We start from the raw sequence: 23,376 nt of genomic DNA, 5'->3' as shown, positions 1-23,376 counted from the left end.
GCTGGATGTGTACCCTCCCCTGATATTAGGTTCTTCCTTGTTACCTTCTCACCTCCTTCATGCAAAACCAGAATCAACCTGAGGAACTTCTATTTAGTCTATGAACCTCTCTTATAAGCACCTGTAAATGTGGAATTTTATGGTTTCTTAGGGAAATTTCTCATAACACTCTATTTATATCATAGAATCACAGCAGTGTTGGAAGGGACTTTCAAGATCTTCCAATTCGACCATCCAACTGATTTTTAAATTCCTTCTGTAATATTCCCAACTCCCAACAAATTGCAATTCAACAACTATTTGAATACCAAGGACTAGAAATGCATTATGTTTCAAAGTAGTCCATTCTATTTTCTGACAGCTCTTTTAGAAATAGCTTCCTTGTTTTCAGCTGCAATTTGTCTCTCATAACTTTCACTGCTGGGACCCATTGCATGAGTCTCACTGATTTTGAACTAGCAGACCCTATAGTTGTTTTACAACTCCCAGTCTCATTGATGTTACTTGAAAGCTGATAACAACCATGAAATGTCAGCTTTCTGAGATTCTAGATCCATTTGAATATCTTTCCACATTTCCCAGGATTTCTCATTCATTTCCCTTTACAAGTTTCTCCTTAGTTACTATTATACTAAATCTTTCATGCTCTCAGACATAAACTTCACCTAAAATAAGATAAATGAGATTTTAAAAACTAGTTTTTTACCTGATGCTCCTCTGTTTCCTCTTGATGCTTCAGTTCCACATCTGGCTTCAGTCTGAATGTTTGCCTTCTGCCACGGTCTCTGTGGCCCTGTGATATCAGCCTGGGAGAAGCAGGAACTCTGCCAGACTCCCCCAGTCATCATAACATTGACCCACTGAGGAAGACTGATAAGGACTCAAGAAGAGACTATGTCAGGGCAGATCAGCAGGCCACAGGCTGACCTCAAAGAGTGAATCAGGTCCTTGTTGTGGGGGAAATTCAGGGGTTTTCAAGTGAGTAGCCAAAGTTAAATGTCCGACCTCTAAGTGAATGAGCATCAGTTCCATACTCCAGACAAGCATCTTTCACCCTGGTTAATTTTTGTTGCCAAGTTCTACATTTATTTTAAATTAGGCTGCTCTGTACATTTTCATTGTGTGCAATATTAACTTATTTCATCACCTTCAAATTTCTTGGTTCTATTCTACTTACTTCTCTTTCTCTTTGATAAGACCCGGCCTAGTAAAATGCACACAGATGGGGAGCTGGTTGTCCCTGGCCTGAAGGATTATATAGTTTTTCATTTAATTTCTCTTTTTTCCCTTTCTTTTCTTCAACTGTACTGTAATGTTTTAAAATGGTTCACAATAAGTATGAATCATTTTTATAATTAAAAAAAATAAAGAGTTGAGATTCAGGTATCTCATTTGGGGATGTTGATTGAACTGGTTCAATCTTCTTGTAATAGGCTAAATAATGGTCTCCCCTTATTGTCATTGCTATGAACTGGTAAATGTTACCTTATAAAGAAACAGGGTCTTGGCAGATGTGATTAAAGATCTTGAGATGGGGAAATGGAGATTATCCTGGATTACCTGGTGGATCTTAAATATTGTCATAAGTGTCCTCATAAAAGAGAGATGGATGTGATAATAGAGACAAAGAGTGGAGTGATGCATCCACCAGCAAAGAAATGCTGGCAGTCAACAGAAACTGGAGGAGAGTAGGAATGGATTATCCTATAGAGTTTTTAGAGAGAGCAGGGACCCAAAGACACCTTGATTTCAGCCTACTTAAACTGATTTTAAAAGGTCTGTGATTTTTTTTTCTCTAAGCCATTGGGTTTGTGGTAATTTGTTATGGCATCCAGGAAACTAAACACTTCTCTCTCCATATCAAACCAGCCAAAAAGTTCTATTTTTCTGCTTCAATTTGTTTACAATGAAGTCACATTCTTACATAGATCTCTGGACATGCTTATTTTCTTTTATCTGATCTTTTTTGTTAACTTGAGGTTAGCACTCCTACAAAGTTCTACTTTGTTGGCACTAGTCTTTACACATGTTTGGCTGAGTAGAGTTTTCAGAATAGGAGACAAAATGGATATTATGGCATATGATTAGCTAAGAAGCATGGTAAGTTTTTAAAGCCTGCTCTCAGCTTCAACTTTATCTTCTTTTTTTTTTTTCAACGGTTAACTCCTTTTTTTTTTTTTCAACGTTAACTCCTTTTGAGAATTCAGTCTCACTTCAGTTCTACTACCTGTCTTCATTCTCAGTCTCACTCCTGCACTGAAATCTTCTGCAGTTACTTACTTTTAGAAGGGTAAAAATGATTACCACTTACTAAAATGTTCTTCCTTGATGCAAGGGACCTTGCTGGGAGCTGTAACACTGCATGGAAACTGAGATTACATGACTAGCAAATGGAAGTGCTGGGCTTCAAAACCAAATCTAATTCAAATGATCCTTCTTCTGTTTCAGCATTTCAGGTGTGGGCTTCTGGATTGCTTGACAGCCTTCAGAATCAGAAGTTTCCCTAAGTACCTTCTCTTTTCCTTCCCAGTCAACCAGAGGAACATCATTCCGTCTGGAGAACAGTGAACTGGATTGTTGCTCCCTCCTTACTCTCCTGCAGTGCAATGTGGAGGGTCAAATCAGCCAAAGGGGCTAGGTATAATGTGGACAATGAGAAAAAGGAGTTTCTTTTCCTTCTTCAAAGCTCCTTAGTTAAGTCTTCTGGATATGAATAGTTAGGCTGTCAGGCCAGGAAGCCACTCACATACTGACTTTGACATATCTTTTTTTTAATATTTATTTTTTAGTTGTAATTGGACACAATACCTTTATTTTATTTATTTATTTTTATGTGGTGCTGAGGATTGAACCCAGGGCCTCATATGTGCTAGGCAAGCGCTCTACCACTGAGCCACAACCTAGCCCAATACTGGCTTTGATATCTCTAAAGCAAATGTTCCTGATATAAAACAACTTGAAATCAATAGTTTGGATAGTGCTTTTTTCCCTTGGTCTTGAGAAAATTATCTGGCCATGCTGTATTATCAAACTGACTAAAACCAGAACACCCAATTTGTTTAGGATGTGTCTATTCACTAAATATTTCAGTTTATCAGCAAATATTGTTATCCACAGCCTGTATATTCATCAAAAAGAAACTGTCAAATACCTGCTGAAGAGGAAGGGTTGGTTCCTAACTACCAGATGCCTCCATCTCACCCTCAATTTTTTCAGAGAGATGACTGTGGAGAAAACAGTGACCAAGAAAAACAGTCTTGGCTCCATAATGCCACCACCTGACTCTGTTAGAAAACTTTTATTCAATCAGCTGTTTTGAGATACACAGGATATTCAAACCCTAGTCCTGCTACATTCTAGCTATTAGACCTACCTTAAGCTAATCTAAGCCTTAGGACCTTTCCATGTAAATTGGAGATAATAATAGTGCTTCTGCACAGAGTACTTGTGAGAATTAAGTCACACAATACATAAAAAGAGTCTGGCATGGTGCCAGACATATAATGTCAGTTTTTCATTCAAGCATCAATTATTGAGTGATTACTATGTTCCAAACATGATGCTGTGCTCTGGGGATACATGCCAAAATAAAAACTGCCATTTAGTGACTGCCTCATTTGGACCAAATATGCAACTTTCATTCTTTCATATGATCCTCATAACAATTTATAAGACATATTATTTCTATTATCTTATAAATGACAAAATAGTTAAGCAAGATAAATAAAGCTCAAGATTACTTATCTAGTAAGTAACAGAACTGGGATTTGAACACTGGTCTATATAAATCCAAAGCCCATCTACTATCATTCTGCCACATACTGATAGCTGAAAAATAAGACACATGTCCTATTCACAACCTAAAAGAGGGAAAACATGTATTAAACAACTCATAATAGTAACTCAATAACATCATCTGAGGATTCTGTGTACTAGGCATTGTGCTTATTCATCTTATGACATCTTTGTGGGGCAGATGCTGTTATCACCCTCTTATTCTTGTTACAGACAGGAAAACTGAAGAACCGAATTTAAGTTGCATGTGCATGACCAACGCAGTCTAGAGCCACTCTGGAGCTAGCAATATATGAGCAGTGTACACTGGGTATTCTAAGAAGTGACAATAACTATGACAATAAATATACTTGTGAGAATCAGAAAAGATTTCCCAAATGACATGTGTGCACTGGAACCTGTAAGGAAGGAAGCACTAGGTTGAGAAAAAAGATAAGATTTAGAAAGTACAAGAGAGGTTCTGGATGGTTCTGGTACAGAAGCCATTTTGTTTTCCTCCATTGCCCATCACTGTCTGACACTCATTGCAATCCTCATTCGCCTTTCCTTTGTCACCACTCCTTTTCAACTGCTAGTCTCATTTAGGCCCTTCTTAGCTTTCACCTTGAGATGCCTTCCCCTGCTTTCACTCTTTAGTCTCCTCTAAACTAAACACAGTTGCAGATTGAGTTTCCTTAAGTACAACCCTGATCACCCAACTCCTTGGCCTCTGAAATCTTTAATTCTCCAACTTTCTCCAGAAAAATCTTTAATTCTCCTACTTTCTCAATAATAATAATAATAATAATGTGCGCCACCACGCCCGGCTTAACTCATAGAATTTTGAGAAGCACCTATCAACTACATAGCCAACTAGCTAATACCCTTAGCAAAGCCTTAGCCCATCTTTTCTCCTACCACTTTTCTTTAACACTAACATTGGTTCTTAAATTTTGGTGTGAATCAGAATCACCCCTGGAGCCTTTATTAAAAATACACATGATTGGACTGATCCCTAGAATCTGATTGGACAGATGGACATCATTACCCCTAAGTACATGTATGAAGACACGAATGGTGTGACTCTACTTTGTGTACCACCAGAACTATAAAAAATTGTGCTCTATATGTGTAATATGAATTGTAATGCATTCTCCTGTCACATGTAACTAATTAAATTTTAAAAAATATTTTTTTTTAAAAAAAAAAAGAATGGTTGGACACTCTTGGTTGGATGCCAGGCACACTGTTTTTTTGTTTGTTTGTTTACTTTTTAGGTTGGAGGATATCTGTATTGCTGACAGGTGTTTCTAACTCATTGAATTTTATTTATTTATTTATTTTTGGGTACCGGGTAGAGATACATAGGGTGTTCAAATCCTAGTCCTGATTGAACTCAGGGGGATTTTGCCACTGAGCCGCATCCTCAGCCTTTTTTATTTTGATACAGGGTTTCACTAAGTTGCTTAGGGCTTGGCTAAATTGATCAGGCTGGCTTTGAACTTGGAATCCTCCTGCCTCAGCCTCTTGGGTTGCTGGGATTACAGGTGTGCGCCACCACGCCCGGCTTAACTCATAGAATTTTGAGAAGTACCTATCAACTTTATCAAAATTTGTTGAACTCGCTTTCTCAGCTAATTCGGAGTTTAAATCTTTCTTTCTCCCAGAACCTCCTAATCCTCAAATATCAGCCATCCTTCAAGACCCAGAAGAAATGCCACGCCTCCCAGGCAGGTCTTTCCCGCTTGCCTTCCCACGACTTTTGCATTTAGCTGCACTTTTCTTTTGACACCTTTCTTTCTTTCTTTTTTTTTTTTCCCCTTTGGAAGTGTCCAAAAGCCCGGCCACCCAACGAGTTCTCCCTGGACAGGAAAGGACACCCTCATCTCTTGGACCCACCGCAATCCCTAGTCTCAGGTGGGAACCTGAGACGAGCACAATAATTTCTGGGGTGTGGGATCAAAGTCTAAATCAGTAGTTTTTCCTGCAAGCCTAGGGCACACATACTCCACCACCTCGCGTGAGGCTCTTCCCCGTTGTTAAACGTCAAGACACAGGCAAAATTATTCGGCCTAACAATGGCCTCGAGATCCGAGGAATTGTATCGGGGTAAAAATTGCAGGGAGACTGGAGGCGACGCAGAGAGGGGACCGGAAAGATGCCTCCACCACCTTGTCAGTCCTATCGCTGGCGTTTGCCTCGGTCTCCAATTGGCTGCTTTTCAGGCCAGCCCCGCCTTACGCTCACTCACGTGACGTATGAACGCCCCGGGATTGGTTGTCTACCCAGGGGCCGCGCTGGGCTGTGGGTTGCGGACCCAGGAGCTAGGTAGAGAGAAGAGGACGCGGGAAGCAGCCATGGCCGAGGTCGGAGAGTCTGGGGCTTGGCTGCCATCATTCTCCCAGGCGAGGACGTGCCTGCTGAGAGTCTGAGTCGTAGGAGGTTTAGGCGTTCGGAAAACGGATTGTGGATACCTGCCTGGGCTTTTGATTTGAGCCCTGGCTTCGGCCTTACTCCTGTTTCCCCCCCCAAGGACGGTTTCAGTCGTTCTTGGAGTTGGCGGGGTTTGGACCTTAACTTTATTTGAGAATCTACTGCGTGTTAGCACGGTTGTCCATTGGAGGGATCTCTTCAGAGCGTGTGAGCTAGAGGGTGGGGGAATGAGGGCTTGGAGATGCTTGAGGTGTGGTCCTTACCCACGTGACACGTTGGAGGTAAGTCCGCTTTATTAATTATGCTAATGCTTTTATAATCCAGAAGTTTAGGCTTTGGTAGGGTCGGTCGCCCATTGACTGAATTAAACGCTCTTGTATTAAACTCCTTCTAAGTACCCTTTACGGAAACTAGTCCTTATTTTTTTAGGAACTCCTAACAGGACTGGTGGGAGAGAGGGCAGAAAACGTGAGTGGATGAGTAGTTGGCAGGTGATGCGTGCTGCCGTGGGAGAAAATGCTGTGAGAGTCAGAGAAAGGTTTGACTGAGGGAAATGGAAGAGGTGACATTTGAGTAATCCTAAAATCAAACTTAGGGATTCTCCCCATTGAATGGAATAATGAAAGGCACTCCAGTGTAGCAGAGTGTACGTACAGACCAGAGAAATTAGGAAAATTTACCTGTTGGGTATGGCTGGAGCAAAGCTTGAATTCCATAGTAGAAGTCTTTCTGGATCTTAAAACACAACGTGAGATACGTTCCACAAGATAGTATTCACATGCTTCTGTAATTCAGAGGAAGGCCAGATACCTCCTTTTGGATGATGGCTTTATACAAAGGTGTCATTTTGGAGGGTCACAAACTGGAGAGGTGGGATTGCAGTATGGGAAGGATTTCTACTAAGGGAAATAAGAACTTCCTGCATGGAAGGCACAAGGTCAAATAGCGGATTTAAGAAGAGTATGGGTTGGGTAGACTGTAAAGTACATGTTAGGGTTATGGTATTAAAGATATATCTGGGTCTGTTTTGGTTTGGTTTGGGTGCTGGGGATTGAACTCAGGGCTTCATGCGTATTGAAACATCGAGAATGCTAAGCATAGCAGTTTGGGTTTTATTTCTTGGACCATGAGGAATAATTGAATGCTTGAGAGTAATGAAATAATCACAACCCCATATTTTAAGGTTAGTGAGGGTGTATGATGGATGGGAGAAAAGCTGGAGGCAGTCTGGTCTAGTAGAAGGATCAAAAATCAGACAGTCATGGGCTGGGGTTGTAGCTCATTAGTAGAGTGGTTACCTACCACAGGTGAAGCACTGGGTTTGATCTCAGCATCACATAAAAATAAATAAATAAAGTTATTGTGTCCATCTACAACTAAAAAAATATCTATTTTTAAAAATTGATTCAGAGCTTGGGATTCCTCAAAGGTTTCATGATTTTAGGCAGATTTATTTAAATTAAGCTATCAGTCCCCCTCCCCACCATTTCTGACATATTTGTTACACTTGTAAGGGATGAAGAGCTAGACCATGTTTAACAGGAACCTAGTTAGTTTCTGTCTCCTTATAGGGCTTAGTTGTTGAAAGACAAACATAGATCAAAAGCTGTCAATTTTTAATTATGGAATATCAGTCTATTGACATTTTACAGACAGGAAGTAAGTATATGATCACTCCAGAATTGTAATTTACATATTGACAATATGATGTCAAATGTGTGGAGAAAGTGACTTTGTGATACTGGTACTTTTCTATGTTAGCAATAGTATACAACCAGAATATATCACATGGAATAAACTAAGTGTAGTCAGCTTTCTCATTTAGAAATTCATTATTCACGTTGTAGATTACTCAGGATTTGCCTTACTTTATCTTGCCAGTGGCCTCCCACATTAGTGAAGGATAAGGAACCTGAATGCTATTAGTAGAAAAATAAATCTGATAGTCAGGCCCAGTTTCTCTCTGATGTTAATTTGCTGTAGACTTTTGGCAAATTATAGCCTGAGTCTTGGATTCTTAAATTAGAAGATTCTTGTATAAAAATTTTGTGACTGTATTTTTGTTTGTTTTAGAGAGAGGGTCTTGGCTGACCTCTAATTCCTGACCTCAAGTGATTGGAATTCCTGCCTTAGCCTCTCAGGTAGCTGGGACACAGGCATGTGTCACCATGTCCAAAAGCATTGTAATTTTTATCTTTCCTGGTAGAATTATAAATTGAATTTTATATTAAATGAACTGGACTTTATAATTTTCTTTTTTGTTTTTTTTTTTTTTTTTTTTTGGTACCGGGGATTGAACTCAGGGGTACTTGACCACTGAGCCACATCCCTATCTCTATTTTGTATTTTATTTAGAGACAGGGTCTCACTGAGTTGCTTAGTGCCTCACACTTGCTGAGGCTGGCTTTGGACTTGTGATCCTCCTGCCTCAGCCTTCTGAGCTACTGGGATTATAGGGGTGGGCCGCAGTGCCCGGCTTGAACTTTATAATTTGGTAAGAAAGTCTTTTCTAAAGCTTCTGCTTTAGAACTATAAATTCTATAAATTCTTTTTTTTTTTTTTTTTTTTTTGGGTGCCGGGGATTGAACTCATGGGCATTTAACCGCTGAACCACATCCCCATCCTTTTTTTGTAATTTATTCAAAGAGAGGGCCTCAATGAGTTGCTTAGGGCCTCGATAAATTGCTGAGACTGGTTTTGAACTCAGTGATCTTCTATCTCAGCCTCCCAAACTGCTGGAATTACAGGCATGTGTCACCACACCCGGCTTATAAATTCTTAACAAAAATCCCTGAGATTTTTATCATGCATGGAGTCAGGGCTCTTTTAAACAAACAAAAAAGTGTTTCTGAATGGTAAATACTTCTCTACTTTCTTCTGCTTCAAAATAAAAAAGTTCCCCCCCAAAACAAAACTTGGTCAAGTTTGCATTTTTGTACAGCAGAGTTACTGAAAGCACAGTAAAGATAAAATATTGGAATCCCATGATTGAAAAATATCTAAAAAGAAACTTGTTTTTCATAGATAAGCCTAAGTTTTCTTGGATGTGTAGAGGGCATTCAGCTGCTTTTAGGTAATACAAGGTGAAATGTAGTGATGCAATGATGAGCGAAGTATAGACTGACCTGGTATTGCCATTGCTTTAATGTTGGCTTTGACCAGGGTATGATCCCTTAATCTTCTCTCTGAGCTGATTCTGGTTGTGGTTTTAGAACACACATGTTCTAGCTTGTTTGGATATTGGTGTTATTATGTATAAGTTTGTTTTTGATAAATGTTTGAATTATTGATACTTTCATATTTCTCTTCTTAGGTTGAGGTGGAAAATCTGGCTTTGAAATCTTCGTGAAGGACTGCATCATTTCAATCCTGAATCTGAATCAGTTCCCTTATTGACTGTATGAAAAATGTTTTCATTAACTGTGTTATTTGTTTGGTAAAACCTTTGAGGTTTTATAAATTAAAAAAAAAAATGTACTCTTTTGTGGTATGTAATAATTTTAACATTTTAAAATTCATAGGATTGCTGGGTGCCATGGTGTACACCTGTAATCCCAGCAGTTTAAGATACAGGAGGATTGTGGGTTCAAAGCCAGCCTCAGAAAAGTGAGGCACTAAGCAACTCAATGAGACCCTGTCTCTAAATAAAATGTGAAATAGGCAAGGGAGTGGCTCAGTGGTTGAGTGCCCGAGTTCAATCCCAGTACCCCCCAAAAAGAAAAAAATCCATAGGATTTTTCTTCGCTACTCCATTTAGAAATTTAGCAGTATCATCTTTATGCTATCAGAGAATGTACTTTGAGTTGCTAAAATGAGGAAAGGATAGAAAAACATATATCTCAGCAAAGGCGCTTAAATTATTTTTATCCATCCTATTCTATTAATGATTTCTTTAAAAACCCATGTTTTCACCAACCTGCTAATCCAATGGCATAAATTTTCCCATATAGGCTTCAGTGTTTCTATAGCATTTCTGAAACAAGGTATTTCACACAAAGTTGATTCTTGATGTAGGAACAGAGAAATTTTGTTCTAATTATTGGATTACCAAAAAAAAATTTTAATGCAAAATGTTAATAATTAATACCAAAATATTTAAGAAGCCAAACATAGTCTGAATGAAAATTTATTTTAAAAACATGTTGAGTAATCTTTTAAGTTTCCACATAATCGTGATAGCATGGAATAGTTTTTTGCCAGAAACATTTATTCTTAAGATTTTTACTTGACTGTTTCATAGAAACTTTAGTAATAACCAGAATAATTCATACGAGTTGAACAAACTATTATCAGCAAGCAGAAGGAGCTTATTGAAAGGTGTTTTTATTACTCACAGTTGGATAACTATGTTATATTATCTTTTCATGGCTTGCTAGCTTTGCTTTCACATTGAAATTTTTATACTCTATGTAAACTTTTTTTTTTCCTATTTTTCTTTGACCACTTTCCCAAGAAAGATATTATGGCTCATAAAAGAATCTTCAAAGCTGATACACTATAGCAGATTAACAAATGGTTCACAGTATGTGGAGGGAGTTGTTTTGCTCTATAAAGAGCATTTGTGAACTGATAAAAAACTCTGCCTCACAGGGAGATAAATGCCTTTTCCAAAGAAGTCCTGCTTCCTCACCACCCAACTATGAGGCCTAACCTGGGGTTTTCTTGTGCTTCTGTACCTCTTATTCTTTGAGAAGAAGAAAAGCTTCTGTACTAATTTTTGTCCATCTCTATATTGAGCCTCATATGCCCTATAATCTTGATTCTCCTAATTTTAACCAGCTTGGTCAACTGTAGAAGGGGTCTAAAGAGCAGGCTAAAAGGATAGGATCAAGTAGGTATGTTTTTTAAAGAAAACCATATGTTGTTTAAGTTAATATAGTTAATGAATTGGGGCAGAGAAGTATCAGTGGTATATACCATGCTGAAAAACAACCCTGTGGCCTTACAGTGCAACACTTAAGTTATGAGACAAGATGCTAATTCCTTTTAGTTCTCAGGAGAGTACAGTTTAATTAGATGTTGTACTTCTGTTGGATAACCTGTGATGGGACAAGCTTGGTGACTCCTCACATAATTAAACACACAGCGATAACAAAACACATAACCAGAGGTGGCAAGAACAGTATCATTCACCCGGGTTTTACGGCACAGAGGGCACACAGTCTTCATTTTGGGTAAGAGGGGAGAGTCAGAGTTGTAGTCTAGGTGTACAGGTGGTGGTGGGGTAGGCAGTGCAGTTAGTGATTTGATGGTTTCTTGATTTTCAGATGAGTACCACCAATCAAGGAACTGCAGGAAGAATACGCCAACAGAAAGGCCAGTTGAGAGGGATAAGGCAACACCCCCCACAGCTTTCTTCAGAACTGACTTTATCTTCTCACTAACACTGTTAGGAAGAGAACAAGGAGGCAAAGAGAAAAATTGTTTTTATCTAGTTATAGTCATAGAATGACCAAAATATAAATGCAGTTCTGCACTTTTCATCAAAATCTCTGATTTGGGAATTGACTTGTTGCTAGACGGCATCCTTTCTTCTTAAGGATCTATTCTAAATGATTTCCTCTTTCTGACTCACAGTATGGACTGAACTTTTTTTAATAATAAAAAAAGTTTTGGGGTTGAAGTTATAGCTCAGCGCTTGCCTCGCACATCAAGGCACTGGGTTCAATCCTCAGTACCATATAAAAATAAATTAGTAAACAAAGATATTGCATCCATCTACAACTAAAATAATATTTAAAAAGAAAAAGTTAAAATTTTATGTTTTAAGAAAGAAATTAGTAGAGAATTTGATTATGCAGACTTTAGTTGAAGATAGTACATCCAGAAAAAAATAATTTGGGCTGGGGTGGTAGTGCAATGGTAGAGCACATGCCTAGCATGTGTGAGGCATTGAGTTCAATCCCCAGTACCACATAAAAATAAAAAGATGTATTGTGTCTACCTACAATAAAAATATTTAAAAAAAAAAGAAAAAATTCTTTTACAAAAATATCTCAGCATCATTTTATTATACACATACACACAAAGGAACTTGTAGGAGAACACAAGCACTAGCTAGAAGTGATACAATACGATTTAGAATTGTATTGCTTTGTCTTGAATCTCAACTCTACCATCTTCTAGTTTTGCAGTCCTTGCCAAGGAATAAAGGTTTGGTTTCCTCAGCTGTTCAATGGAGCAACTGCATTTACTTCATTGGGTTGTGATCAGGCTTAAAAGTGGATGTATGGGGGCTGGGGGCATGCGTGGGGCATTGGGTTCAATCCTCAGCACCACATAAAGGTACAATGAGGATATCGTGTCCATCTAAAAAAAAAGTGTACATAAAGCAAACACCTAGTCTGGGGCCTAGCATTAAAATGTAATTAGTATGATAGTGCTACCAAGATGGCAGTCCTTGTTTTATGGACACAAAGAATAACTTTTCTATGATTTTATAAGACAAAAATAGACTGAGGGAGGTAAATTTCATAAAAGTGGAATAAGATTTTAGAATTTTTTAAAAGATGTTTTGGGAGTGTTAAGGCCTTACCTTCTGGCTGGTTGCTGCATCCTGCCAAATTCAGCTGGTCTGTGCTCCAGAGCTTGTATATCCTGAATTGTCAGTCGACCTAGCCGAACTCCAGCCAGCTTCAGCAGGGGTGAGTGGTGCTGAGCTTTTCCTAGGATGTATTGAAGTTGTTGTACAAGAAACCAACCTTCCCAGGCCATATTAACAAATGGATAGGCTGCCAGAAAGGCTCTGTAAAATCGTTTCCAGTGGGAAGAAGGAGGATGAATGGAATATTCATCCTCTTCTCTCAGGCTGGAGACCAGCTTCTCCAGCTTCACTTTCAGATAGGGAAGAAGAACCAGGAACATAACTGATTTCCAAAGCTGCTTCTTGGGGAGACCCGCGCTGGCCAGTCTCTGCAACTTGGGAGAGTCCCCCATTACAACCCGCTTTAAGCCATAAAAGTTCTCAGAAAATGAGGCACTGGTTTTAGACAAATAGTGCTGCTGGAGCAGAAAATCTAGCAGAGTAAAGATTTCATCAAACCACCTCCAAAAGAAGCCACATTGGGCAGGGTTGGATTCTGCAAGAACCTAAAGCAAAAGAAATCAAATGAAATTGTAGTACACAGCTATTATACCATGAATTTACATTTTCTCCTCCCCTTTAAATTCTATTTGGCTTAAACAAGTCAACTCCTTTTGGGGTCTAACAATGTCCCTCAAGTGCTAGGTACTGAGTACGGGACTCAATACTGATGGACTAAATATCCATTAAGCCATGAGAAATCAATTATAAACAAATTACTTATTTCAAACCCTAGGCTGTCAAACAATAGTTTGGTATTTTTAATAATCGTTTTTTTAACAATCGTTCCTGACACCTTTCAGGATACCTTACCTTGACCACATGCTGCAGAGCAGGTCTCACTGCTGTCATTAAACTGTCCTGGGCTACCACCTCAAAGATGGATGGCTGGTCATCAGCCACAGAAGCAGTTGTAATGTGCGCTCCGTGCTCAGCCATAGTGTTCTGTGTATATTGGGTTTCACTTTTCCCACAAACTCCCTAGGTAAGCATGAACTTTTAAAGAAAGTTTTTATCCGATGGGAGCTGCATGACATCCGGGACTTCAAATTTGTTTTACGGGGAGATTCAACTGAGAGGAAAAGATCTCTTCTGCAGGGGAAGAGTGGTCAAATGTCAAAGTGAGGTTAAGAAGAAAGTTAACTTCCGCGCGCTGTGAAGTGATGTGTGGGTAAGGGGCACCTGTCAAATGCTGCACTTTACAGGACAGAGCCAGACTAGGGACGGGTATGGGCTAAGGAGCGCTGGCCTCTCGACCTGCAGTCCTGGAGCGGCGAATCAGCGCCCCTGTGAGGGTTGAAAACCCAGCCAGCTCTGAGGGATCACAGGTGCCACAGCGAGGGCCCGGGACGCAAGGACGGCTCCAGCTGCTGGCTACAAAGTACCCCTGTCGGCGCTCGTCCTTGCTTGCTGACCCCAGGCGAGGCGCAAAGTGCCCACGACGCCACGTTAGAAAGAACGTCTCGGCTTTGCTTTATGACAGAAGCCGCACCCGGAAACAGAAGCCGCAAGGACCTCAGGGACGGCCGGCGGAAGAAAGGCGCTCTAGTCCTGAACGCAACACTGAAACCGGAACAAGGGTACTCTATGACCTACACCGGGACTTCCGCTTCCGTCTCCTCTTATTTAGGAGGTAATAAGGAGCTTGGTTTTTGCAGATGGATTTTCCGCTTTTTGTTTTTTGCTTCCTTAGAAGGCTCTGCCGTGGTGGGAAGCCACCCTTCCGACCCTCTCTGCGCAGGTCTTTCTGACATAGTGTGGCGCCGGGAGGTGGAGCTCCGGCCCCCGCTGCCGAGGCCTGTTTTCCCTGGGGCCAGCGAACCCGGAGGGTAGGGAGAAAGGGAATCTGGAGGTGAGAGGACACTTTTCTTACACACGTGGTGGGGCTGGTGCTTAATTTATCTTTTGCCGCCTTTGGGAAAGGATTTGAAGCGACCTGGCAGAGAGAGAAGCTCTGGCTTTTTTGCATCCAATTACAAAGAAGGATTACTGGAATGAGAAAGTCCCTCTTGTTCGTCAGAACTTGAGACAATTACTTTTCATCCAAGTTTGACTGTCTCCTAGATGTTACATTTAGTTACATTTCTAGGCACTTCTTATATTAGATGAGAATGGTTTCCTGCCTTCGTACCGGGTAGGAAGTGTTAGAATACAGTGCTAAAGCAGAGGGATCCTGATGAATTCTAGGATGAGCTGGGGCGCTTTGACACAGGAGGTGCTTGGAGCTTTTCATTTTGTAAAACGAAACTAATGTAAAATATGTAGGCTTTGCAAAGTACAAATTGTATACAACTTTGCCACCTTTGAGTCTGATTCAGTTTTATTGGACTTGGATTTAAGAGTTCAACTCCTCCCTTATTATCCCTTCCCTATCTCAGAACTAAAGAACTAATAATGAGAAGGTATTATTCACTGCGCTAGAGGTAGACAGTAGGTACACACAGAACCCTCAAAAAGCGAAGTTTGGGTTTAGTTTTGTTTCAATCTTAAAATTTAACTTTAATTATGGTTCTAAAAAGTTTTTGACTCCACTGAAATAACTGAGAAGTCTAGTTGATGTGAGATTTTTTTTAATATATTTTTTTTTAATTCTTGGCGGACACAACAGCTGTGTTTGTATGTGGTGCTGAGGATCGAACCTGGGCCCCACGCATGCCAGGAGAGTGCGCTACCGCTTGAGCCACATCCCCAGCCCATGTGAGATTTTTTTTAAGGACTAGAAACAACGTTTCTACATTAAGCATCTCGTACATAATAGGTGCTTGACCATTCATAACATCAAAAATACCAAGTTCTTAACATCGAAAATACAAAATTGAGGGCTGGAGATATAGTTCAATTTGTAGAGTGCTTGCCTTGTATACACAAAGCCCTGGGTTCAATTCCCCAGCACCACATACACACGTAAGAAAGTTGAGAAATAACATTAACTAATAAACGAATGGGAAATTAACATTGTATCAACCAGAATTCTTTTGATTGGAAACAATAGAAACAAACAGACCAATTTAAAAAAAAAAAATTATTTGAAGTATATGAAGTACCTAACAAACCAGCCCACAAAGGACAGGAACTTCACAATCCTATTGGATTTTTTTTTTTTTTTTTTAATGTGGTGCTGAGGACCAAACCCAGGGCCTCATACATGGGAGAGGAGTGGTCTACTGCTGATCCCCAGCCCCAGCCCCCTATTGGGTTTTTCTAGCAGGATTTAGCAAAGTCTCATCTAGGCAACATTATTGCAGTCAGCAAACTTCAGTTTCTGTATATTTGTCATTGTGCTCATAATTCAAATACCAATTGTCTAATCTTGGCTCAGGTTCCCCTTCCACTCTCTATTTCAGTCTTAGATGGGAAAGAAGACATCTTGATGAATAATCCCATGAGGATACTCCAAAAGTAAAGTGAAGTTATTACATGAGAAAGGAAAGGCTGTTTAAAAAAATCAATTCTTAATAATCAACAAATAAATACCTCATAAAAAGTCCCACCCTCAAATGTAATGGAAGAGGTGATTATATGTATTGTACAGTATAGTAAGAAGTGACTGTACTTTATATTAAAAGGCATTAAAAGAAATCACATAGGTTAATAGAAGTACCAGCTGGAAAAGATAAGGCTGTTCAAACTAGCTTAAACAGAAGCCAAGTATATTGGTCCATGCAAACAAATAATGGGAAGATCGGTGTTTTAACTTCATGTTTAATCTCAGCTTCTCTCTGCCAGTTGCTTTTTAATATAGTGATGTAACCTGGTACTGCTGCACTCACATGCCATAACAGATGTCCACTAAAGTTTTGTGGATTAGGTGGACCTCAAAAGATTAGTACATTTGGGGCAAGTCACAGTACTGGTAAAGGGCTTTCCAGGTTAAGGGAGAAATGTAGAGTGTATGTAAGGAGAAAGTGGTTTCATTTGTTTAACCATAGGGCAACAGCAATAATGGAGGCCATGTTGAAAAGTAGATTTAGGTGGATTATAGAAGGCCTTAATTGCTGATTTTAGAATTTATTCAAGAAATACTGAGAGTTGTGTTTTTTTTTTTGGGGGGGGGGTTGCTGGAGAGTGAACCTAGAGGTGCTCTACTAACAAACTACATCCCCAGCCCTTTTTATTTTTATTTTTTTTCTTTTCAAATATCTTTATTTTTTAAATTTTTAGTTGTAGATGGACAATACCTTTATTTATCTTTATGTGGTGCTGAGTCTTGAACCCAGTACTTAATACATGCAAGGCAAGTGCTCTACCACTGAGACACAATCCCAGCCCCCCTTTTATTTTTTATTTTGGAAAAGGGTCTTACAAGTTGCTTAGGGCCTCAATAAGTTGCTAAGGCTGACCTCGAACTTGAGATCCTCCTGCTCAGCCTCCTGATTACGGGGATTACAGGCATACGCAACCATGCCTGGCAAAAAATGCTGAGTACTTGCTATGTGTCAGGCTTTATCCTAGGTAATGAGTGTCAAGCAGTAATAAAAATAGATATGATATTTGCCTTCATGGAATTTACAGTCTAGTAGGAAAAGAGAATAAATATGCAATTTACAAATTGAATAGAGAGCTAGGATTAGGGTAGCAGTGAGTGTTGAGAGAGGAGAACCTTTTAGATTGGGTAATCAGAGAATGCCTTTCCGAAGCAACTAAACAGAGACTTAAATTATGAGAAGCTAGTCATGTGAGAAGTTGGGGAAAAGAATATTAGACATTAAGAGCAATATTTGTTAATGGCCTAAGGTGGGAAACTGCTTGGTGTGTTTGAGGGCTAATAGAGCTAGCAAAAGGTGAAATGAGTGACTGAAAGGCATAAAATAATGTTAGATAGACACAGAGCTAAACTGCCCAAGACTCACAGGCCATAGGAAGGATCCTGAATTTTAGTCTTAAGTACAAAAGGAATGCATTAAAGGATTTATACACCAGAGGCATGATCAGCTTTACATTTTTTTAAAAAAAGAATTTAACCTTTATTCATTTGTTTTTATAGTGTGGTGCTGTGTATCGAACTCACTGCCTCACCCATGGTAAGCAAGCTCTCTACCACTGAGCCACAATCCTAGCCCAGGTTTACATTTTTAAAAGATGATCTGATGGTTGTGTAGGTGTATTTATTGCATACATCAAGCTTTACTTGATGAGAGAGAAAAGAAAGTAACAGTTTAATGATTGGCTGCAAACAACAGTGCCCTCTTGTTGATTTAGTATTTCTCACTCTCCTCTTTGAATGTGTGTTAGACTTTTTTTTTTCCCTAAACGTTAAAAATCTTGTTGCTATATGGAGAATGGTCAGGAAAATTAGGGGGTTTTTGTAATCCCAGCAGGGCCAATGGTGGCTTGGACCAATGAGGTAGAATAGAGTGGACTGGGTGGATTTGAGATATATTTCGAAGACAGAATTGATAACTTGGAGATGAATGGGATGTAGCAGTTGAGGAAGGGAGAGAGAAAAATCAGGAATGACCCTTAGGTTTCTGGCTTGAGCAATTCAGTGCAATTTACTGAAGTATCACAATCTCAGCAAGTCTTTACATAGTCCATATTATGTGCCAGGCTTAGTTATAAGAACTTTACATATAACAATTCATTTCATTGTTCAATATTATCATGATATTATGATCAGATATTTATATTTTCCTTAGTTTACAGATGAGAAAACCAAAGAACACAGAGATGGGAAAACTGGGGCAAGAATAGGTTTTGAGCATGCAAGGTAATGAGGAGCCATTGGAAGTTTTGAAAGATATGAATCAATTTTTTTTTGTAACATTTTTATGATGTACCTGGAGCCAGGTTTTTCTAATATCCTTTGTCCCTATATGATTTGCTTAATTTTAATGGGCCATAAATTTAGAATTATCTGTGAGTGGTTACTGACTTGTCAATGAAGTTTGGGGAATAGGTCAAGGCTGGTGATAAAGATCTTAAAGTCATATATGCATGATGTTGCTAAACAGTTAAAGTAGAGAAAAGGTATTGAGTATAGAATTAAACTTTAAAAAAAAACCACAGGGCTGGGGTTATGGCTCAGTGGTAGAGCCCTTGCCTAGCATGTGTGCAGCCCTGGCTTTGATTCTCAGCACCACATAAAATAAATAAAGATATTGTGTCCATCTATAGCTAAAAGTATTTAAAACAAAACAAAACAAAACAAAACAAAAACCCTCACCTCTCTCCCTCAAATGCCATCTTATATTTCTTTTCAGTCTTACTTGGAAACTCCTGTTTCTATTTCCTCACCTCCAATTCTTCCTCAGACTTCTGCAGCATGGTTTTGGCCTTCATATTTCTACTTGATGTCTTCAGCAGTGACACCAGACAACTCATTATTGCTAAATTCTGCAAACACTTTTTAGCCCTTCCTTTTCCTCTCTAGCAGCTGGTTTTGTTGATCACTTATTTATACATTTATTTATTCAACATATATTGCTTTTGGTGGGGGGATATGTATGTTAGGCTTCAGAGATATGAAGAGATTGAGTAGTCTCTAATCTCATGGAACTCTTAAAAACATCCCAAAGCATCATAGCTTCCTGCTTTTCCCTCTGTCTGGCAATTCCTTCCTTGTCAGTCTTTTTGCATTCCTGATTTTTCCTGTTTATACCCCAAACTCTCACTCTTCACATTTTTCGTGAGTAATGTCAAATACTCCCACAGATTAAATTATCATCTGTAGGCTCATGATTTACAAATATAGCTCAATTATAAATCATTCCTTATGTTCAGACACATATAATCAGCTGCTCTTTGGACATCACTCAAATCCAACATATATAAAAATGACTCATTGTCTCCTAACCTACCCTCAAACTTGTGCCATCTATTATATTTTTCTGTCTTGAGCAAATAGTACCACCATTCATTCCCTTAGTTCTAGTTTCAGACTCCCTGGGTTCAAACCTTAATTTTACCATTTAAATTTCCTATATCTATTAAATAGGAAAGGAAATAATACCTACATCATTACAGGTTGTGAGGATTTAAATATATAATAAATATAAGGTACTTAGCAGAGTGACATACAATAAATGCCCAATTAATATTTACTTGATTATAATTAGCTTAAGCCACCCTCTATCCTGTAGCTGGATCACTTCAATAGCTTCTTTTTTTTTTAAGAGGGAGAGAAATTTTAATATTTATTTTTAGTTATTGGCGGACACAACATCTTTGTTTGTATGTGGTGGTGAGGATCGAACCCGGGCCACACCCATGCCCGGCGAGCGTGCTACTGCTTGAGCCACATCCCCAGCCCTTCAATAGCTTCTTAAGTGATTTCCCGTAAGACTGTGAGCCCTTTTTGATAGGAATCATATTTTATTTATAGTTTGGACTCTAGTACAATTCTTGACACATAATAACCCTCAATAAATATTTGTTGGTTGAATAGTGAAGTAAGAGGAGACAGAAAAAAGATGGCTAGAAGTACTTGGGAGGCCTCCTGGGGGTGGTTGTTCATGCCTATAATCCCAGTGATGATTTGGGTGACTGAGGCAAGAGGATTACAAGTTTGAGTCCACTTTCAGAAACTCATCGAGATCCTGTCTCAAAGAAATAGAAAGTACTGGGGATGTAGCTCAGTGGTAGAGCACTCCTGGGTTCAGTCCCCAGTAACACCCCCATTCCTGCCAAAAAAAAAAAAAAAAAAAAGTACCTGACAGGTATAGACACAAAAGTTTGAAAAAGCGTAGGAGGATCTGAAAGGTTTGGGATTCATGGTATATTGGTTTACTTTTTTAAATAATTTAAAATTGCTGAGGCTGGCCTTGAACTTGCCATCCTCTTGCCTCAGCCTTCTGAGTTGCTGGGATTACAGGTGTGAGCAGCAAAAAATACAATTAAAAAATTTCATAGAAATAAATACATGTTCACTGTAGAACACTTGAAAAGTACAGGAAAATATTAGGAAGAAAATTAAAACTCATTAGCAATTCACCACTTGTAACATTCTGAATGTTCTTTCCAGCCTTTATTTATATATGGGCTGACACACAAACATACACACATTTATTCTCTCTCTCTCTCTCTCTCTCTCTCTCTCTCTCTCTCTATATATATATATATATATATATATATATAATTATTTATTTACATTCTCTCGTTTTTTTACACCTAGGTTTCCAATTTCCCCTATTTTAATAATAGGGAATACTTACACACGAATATCTTATTAAATTTTTACATCTTACTACTTCCCTAAGAAGAAAGTGTTTTAATACTTTTTGACTCTGACAGTGGGTGGGCCAAAATGTGAGTTAAAAAAAAAAAAAATCATCGCTTGTTCCTCAACCTCCCTTACATCATAAATAAACCTTAGGGACAACTGGTTTAATTTGCCCATATTAGCCTTGTTCTCCAGTTACATATTCTGGAATCGAGGTCTTAGTTTCTGAAACACTTGTGTAGGCACATCTGTTACACACTAGGGCTTTATCTACTTTATAACATTTAAGATTCGACAAGAGTAAGGTTGGGGAGATGTTAATTCGGGGCAGAAATTCGAACTCGGATCTGATGCTTTCTCAACTTCTTTTTTTCCCTTTAACCTCACTCTCCTTGTGTATTCGAGGGCCGTGCCACCATTTTCCATTACTGAGCCTTGGAGAGGTTTGTCCGTGTTTTGTTTTTTTGAAGGAACAGGATATTTCGCTCGTTCTGAGTTTTCCCTGTATTTAGGTTTTTTAGAAAATTCCTGTGCGAGGAAACATCCAGAGAATGTTGGTTGGTTTGACATATTCCTTGAACCCAGGCCTAGCCCGGACCAAGTGAAAAGTTCCTGTTTCTCAGGTGACACTGCCTCCTTTCTGGTTCTCCCGCGCACCCCGATGACGTTGCGCTGCGAGGTTCTTTTACGTCAAAGTGCCAGCCCACCATCTTTGTGCCTGGCAAATTGGGTTTTGCGCAGTGGCTTAGACCTAGAGCAAGAATCGTGACGGGCCGGAAACCATTACAACACCCGGGCTGTGCTCTCTGGCTGCCGCCGCCACCCCCGCCCTTGCCTCCGGTGAGTTCACGGCGGCTGGCTTTGGGGTGTGTCCCTAATTGATTGGGGTGGGAGAAAGGGGAACCCCGCGCTGGGTAGGAGTCGGTGGGAGGAAAGAAGCGCGACCGTTGAGGAAGCTGTCGGGTGTGACCGTTGTGAGGAAAGGGTTGGAGAAAGGGTCTCCACCGCGGTGGCTGTTGTGGATTGACGGAAGGCTCGGGTGTGGCAGCAGGTGGCTGGGGGCTTTGGAGGGAAGGTTTGTTTCCAAGTCGGGGTTTAGGGGAACAAGGCCAGGGGTGTGGCCGGTAGACGCTGGAGGCCAAAGGAAAACCGTCCTTCTTCCATCCTGCTGGGCGTCGTTCTTTGAGGCTGGGACGTGTCCAGCAAGCAAAAGAGAAAGGGGATTTCCCCCAATGGTCCGGCCATTGAAACCTTGCCTGTCTCTGGTAACTTGAGGTTTAGAGACACCTCTCCCCACTCGATAATGCATGACCATACCCCTAGGGTCTTGCTCACGTTGGGAAAGAGGGGTTTCAGATACTAGGGAGGAAGGGAAACCTCCAGATTGACCCGATATGAAAGAGGGAGAAGCCAATGTGAATACATATTAACCCGGATTTTTCTTCTTCTTCTTCTTCTTTTTTTCTGGGTTTAGCAGGAACAGTTTGGTTTGAGAAGGGCTATGGGTAACACTACAAGTAAAGAAACTGGAATTTCTTGTTATTTCCATATTCTTGGAATTCCAAGAATTTGTACTAGTGGTTTTTGGGGCTAGGTTTTTGTTGAAATAACTTGGCTGCTTCTTTATGAAGTAGTGTGAAGGTAGCGAGGATGCTTCATTAAACTTTTGACTTAAATAGAAAGAAAATATATATTTTTAACTGCCATACAGTTATAATCATTGTTTAAAGGGAATGGCAAAGAAAATGCAATGAGCCCAGGGAGGTAGAATGACTCAAAAAGGTAGTCGGTTGGTCGTAATGAGAAACAATTTAAATTATTAATTGCCTTCCTTGTTATATTGCTTAGCTTCAGGGTACACTTACAAAGTAATAATAGAAAGCAGCAAATGAAGGAGATGCAGCTGTGCAAGAAAAGGTGTAACACATTATGATGATGACTAAGCTTGGTGGTAAGGTGAGAACTGTTTGCAGGTATCTTAGCAGTCCAACTCCCAAGGAAATAGATAATGTGTTCCGAAAACAGCCTCACTGAAAGTTTGGTGGTAAAATTGACCTAAAGCTAACATTTTGACTGTAAATTAAGAGACTCAAGGTCTTCTACTATTTTCATCCTTTTCTTCTTCGAAAGATCAGTGTTTTAGAATATTAGGCACAGGTTTGAACCAAGCTGAACTAGGAGAATATTAGACAGGACACAGTCTCCTTCCTTTCTTCTTTCCCTTCAGGCTGAAGTTTTCCAGAGTTTATTGATATTTTATTAATAATTGGATGTAAAACTTTTGAGCTTCTTTCTGTGTAGTACTGTATTAATATTAGTCTATCATATTTAAATAGAAATCACATGTGATTTTAGCTTTTAAATGTTTCATAATTTCTGATAAGCTAAATGATACCTGAAGATGCCGTTGTCTTTGTGTTATTGTGGA

At 39.5% G+C, this 23,376-nt stretch overlaps 2 protein-coding genes, 1 long non-coding RNA gene and 1 other non-coding gene across 8 annotated transcripts in view; 3 read left to right on the top strand and 1 right to left on the bottom strand.

The window, feature by feature from the left end:
• The first annotated feature begins 6,077 nt into the window (after window positions 1–6,077).
• Window positions 6,078–9,678, top strand: LOC143409726 (uncharacterized). Its single transcript, XR_013092672.1, has 3 exons — window positions 6,078–6,488; window positions 8,281–8,348; window positions 9,521–9,678. It is a non-coding gene; the product is annotated as an uncharacterized LOC143409726 (long non-coding RNA).
• LOC143411081 (Z30 small nucleolar RNA) lies at window positions 9,304–9,400 on the top strand. Its single transcript, XR_013092799.1, has one exon. It is a non-coding gene; the product is annotated as a Z30 small nucleolar RNA (small nucleolar RNA).
• Window positions 9,679–10,325: 647 nt separating the features above from the next.
• Window positions 10,326–14,289, bottom strand: Pex12 (peroxisomal biogenesis factor 12). The gene is made up of 3 exons (XM_076870095.1): window positions 13,604–14,289; window positions 12,743–13,296; window positions 10,326–11,593 (listed from the first exon to the last, which is right to left on the bottom strand). Exons 1-3 carry the CDS (start codon window positions 13,727–13,729, stop codon window positions 11,194–11,196), a joined length of 1,080 nt encoding a protein of 359 aa, XP_076726210.1. The 5' UTR covers window positions 13,730–14,289; the 3' UTR covers window positions 10,326–11,193.
• Window positions 14,290–14,386: 97 nt separating this feature from the next.
• The window catches only part of Ap2b1 (adaptor related protein complex 2 subunit beta 1), a 110,482-nt gene continuing 101,492 nt past the window's right edge, over window positions 14,387–23,376 (top strand). Inside the window, exons 1-2 of one of the 5 annotated variants that reach the window (XM_076871807.1) lie at window positions 14,430–14,642; window positions 17,775–17,811. The gene's annotated coding sequence lies outside the window, so the exon portion shown is untranslated. The other 4 variants (XM_076871808.1, XM_076871806.1, XM_076871805.2 and 1 more) reach the window with 4 other exon arrangements.

This window comes from Callospermophilus lateralis, chromosome 11 (genome assembly GCF_048772815.1).
Source record: "Callospermophilus lateralis isolate mCalLat2 chromosome 11, mCalLat2.hap1, whole genome shotgun sequence".
Taxonomy (NCBI): Eukaryota; Metazoa; Chordata; class Mammalia; order Rodentia; family Sciuridae; genus Callospermophilus; species Callospermophilus lateralis.
Note: the sequence above shows the minus strand (reverse complement) of the source record. Positions and strands in the feature narration are given on the sequence as shown.

Excerpts from the sequence above, each read along its gene's own strand:
- Pex12 (XM_076870095.1), bottom strand. The coding sequence starts at position 13,729 with ATGGCTGAGCACGGAGCGCACATTACAACTGCTTCTGTGGCTGATGAC. Across the intron at positions 13,297-13,603 it reads CTCTGCAGCATGTGGTCAAG|GTTCTTGCAGAATCCAACCC; the intron begins GTAAGGTATCCT and ends CTTTTGCTTTAG. Across the intron at positions 11,594-12,742 it reads ATGCAGCAACCAGCCAGAAG|TGTTAGTGAGAAGATAAAGT; the intron begins GTAAGGCCTTAA and ends TCTTCCTAACAG.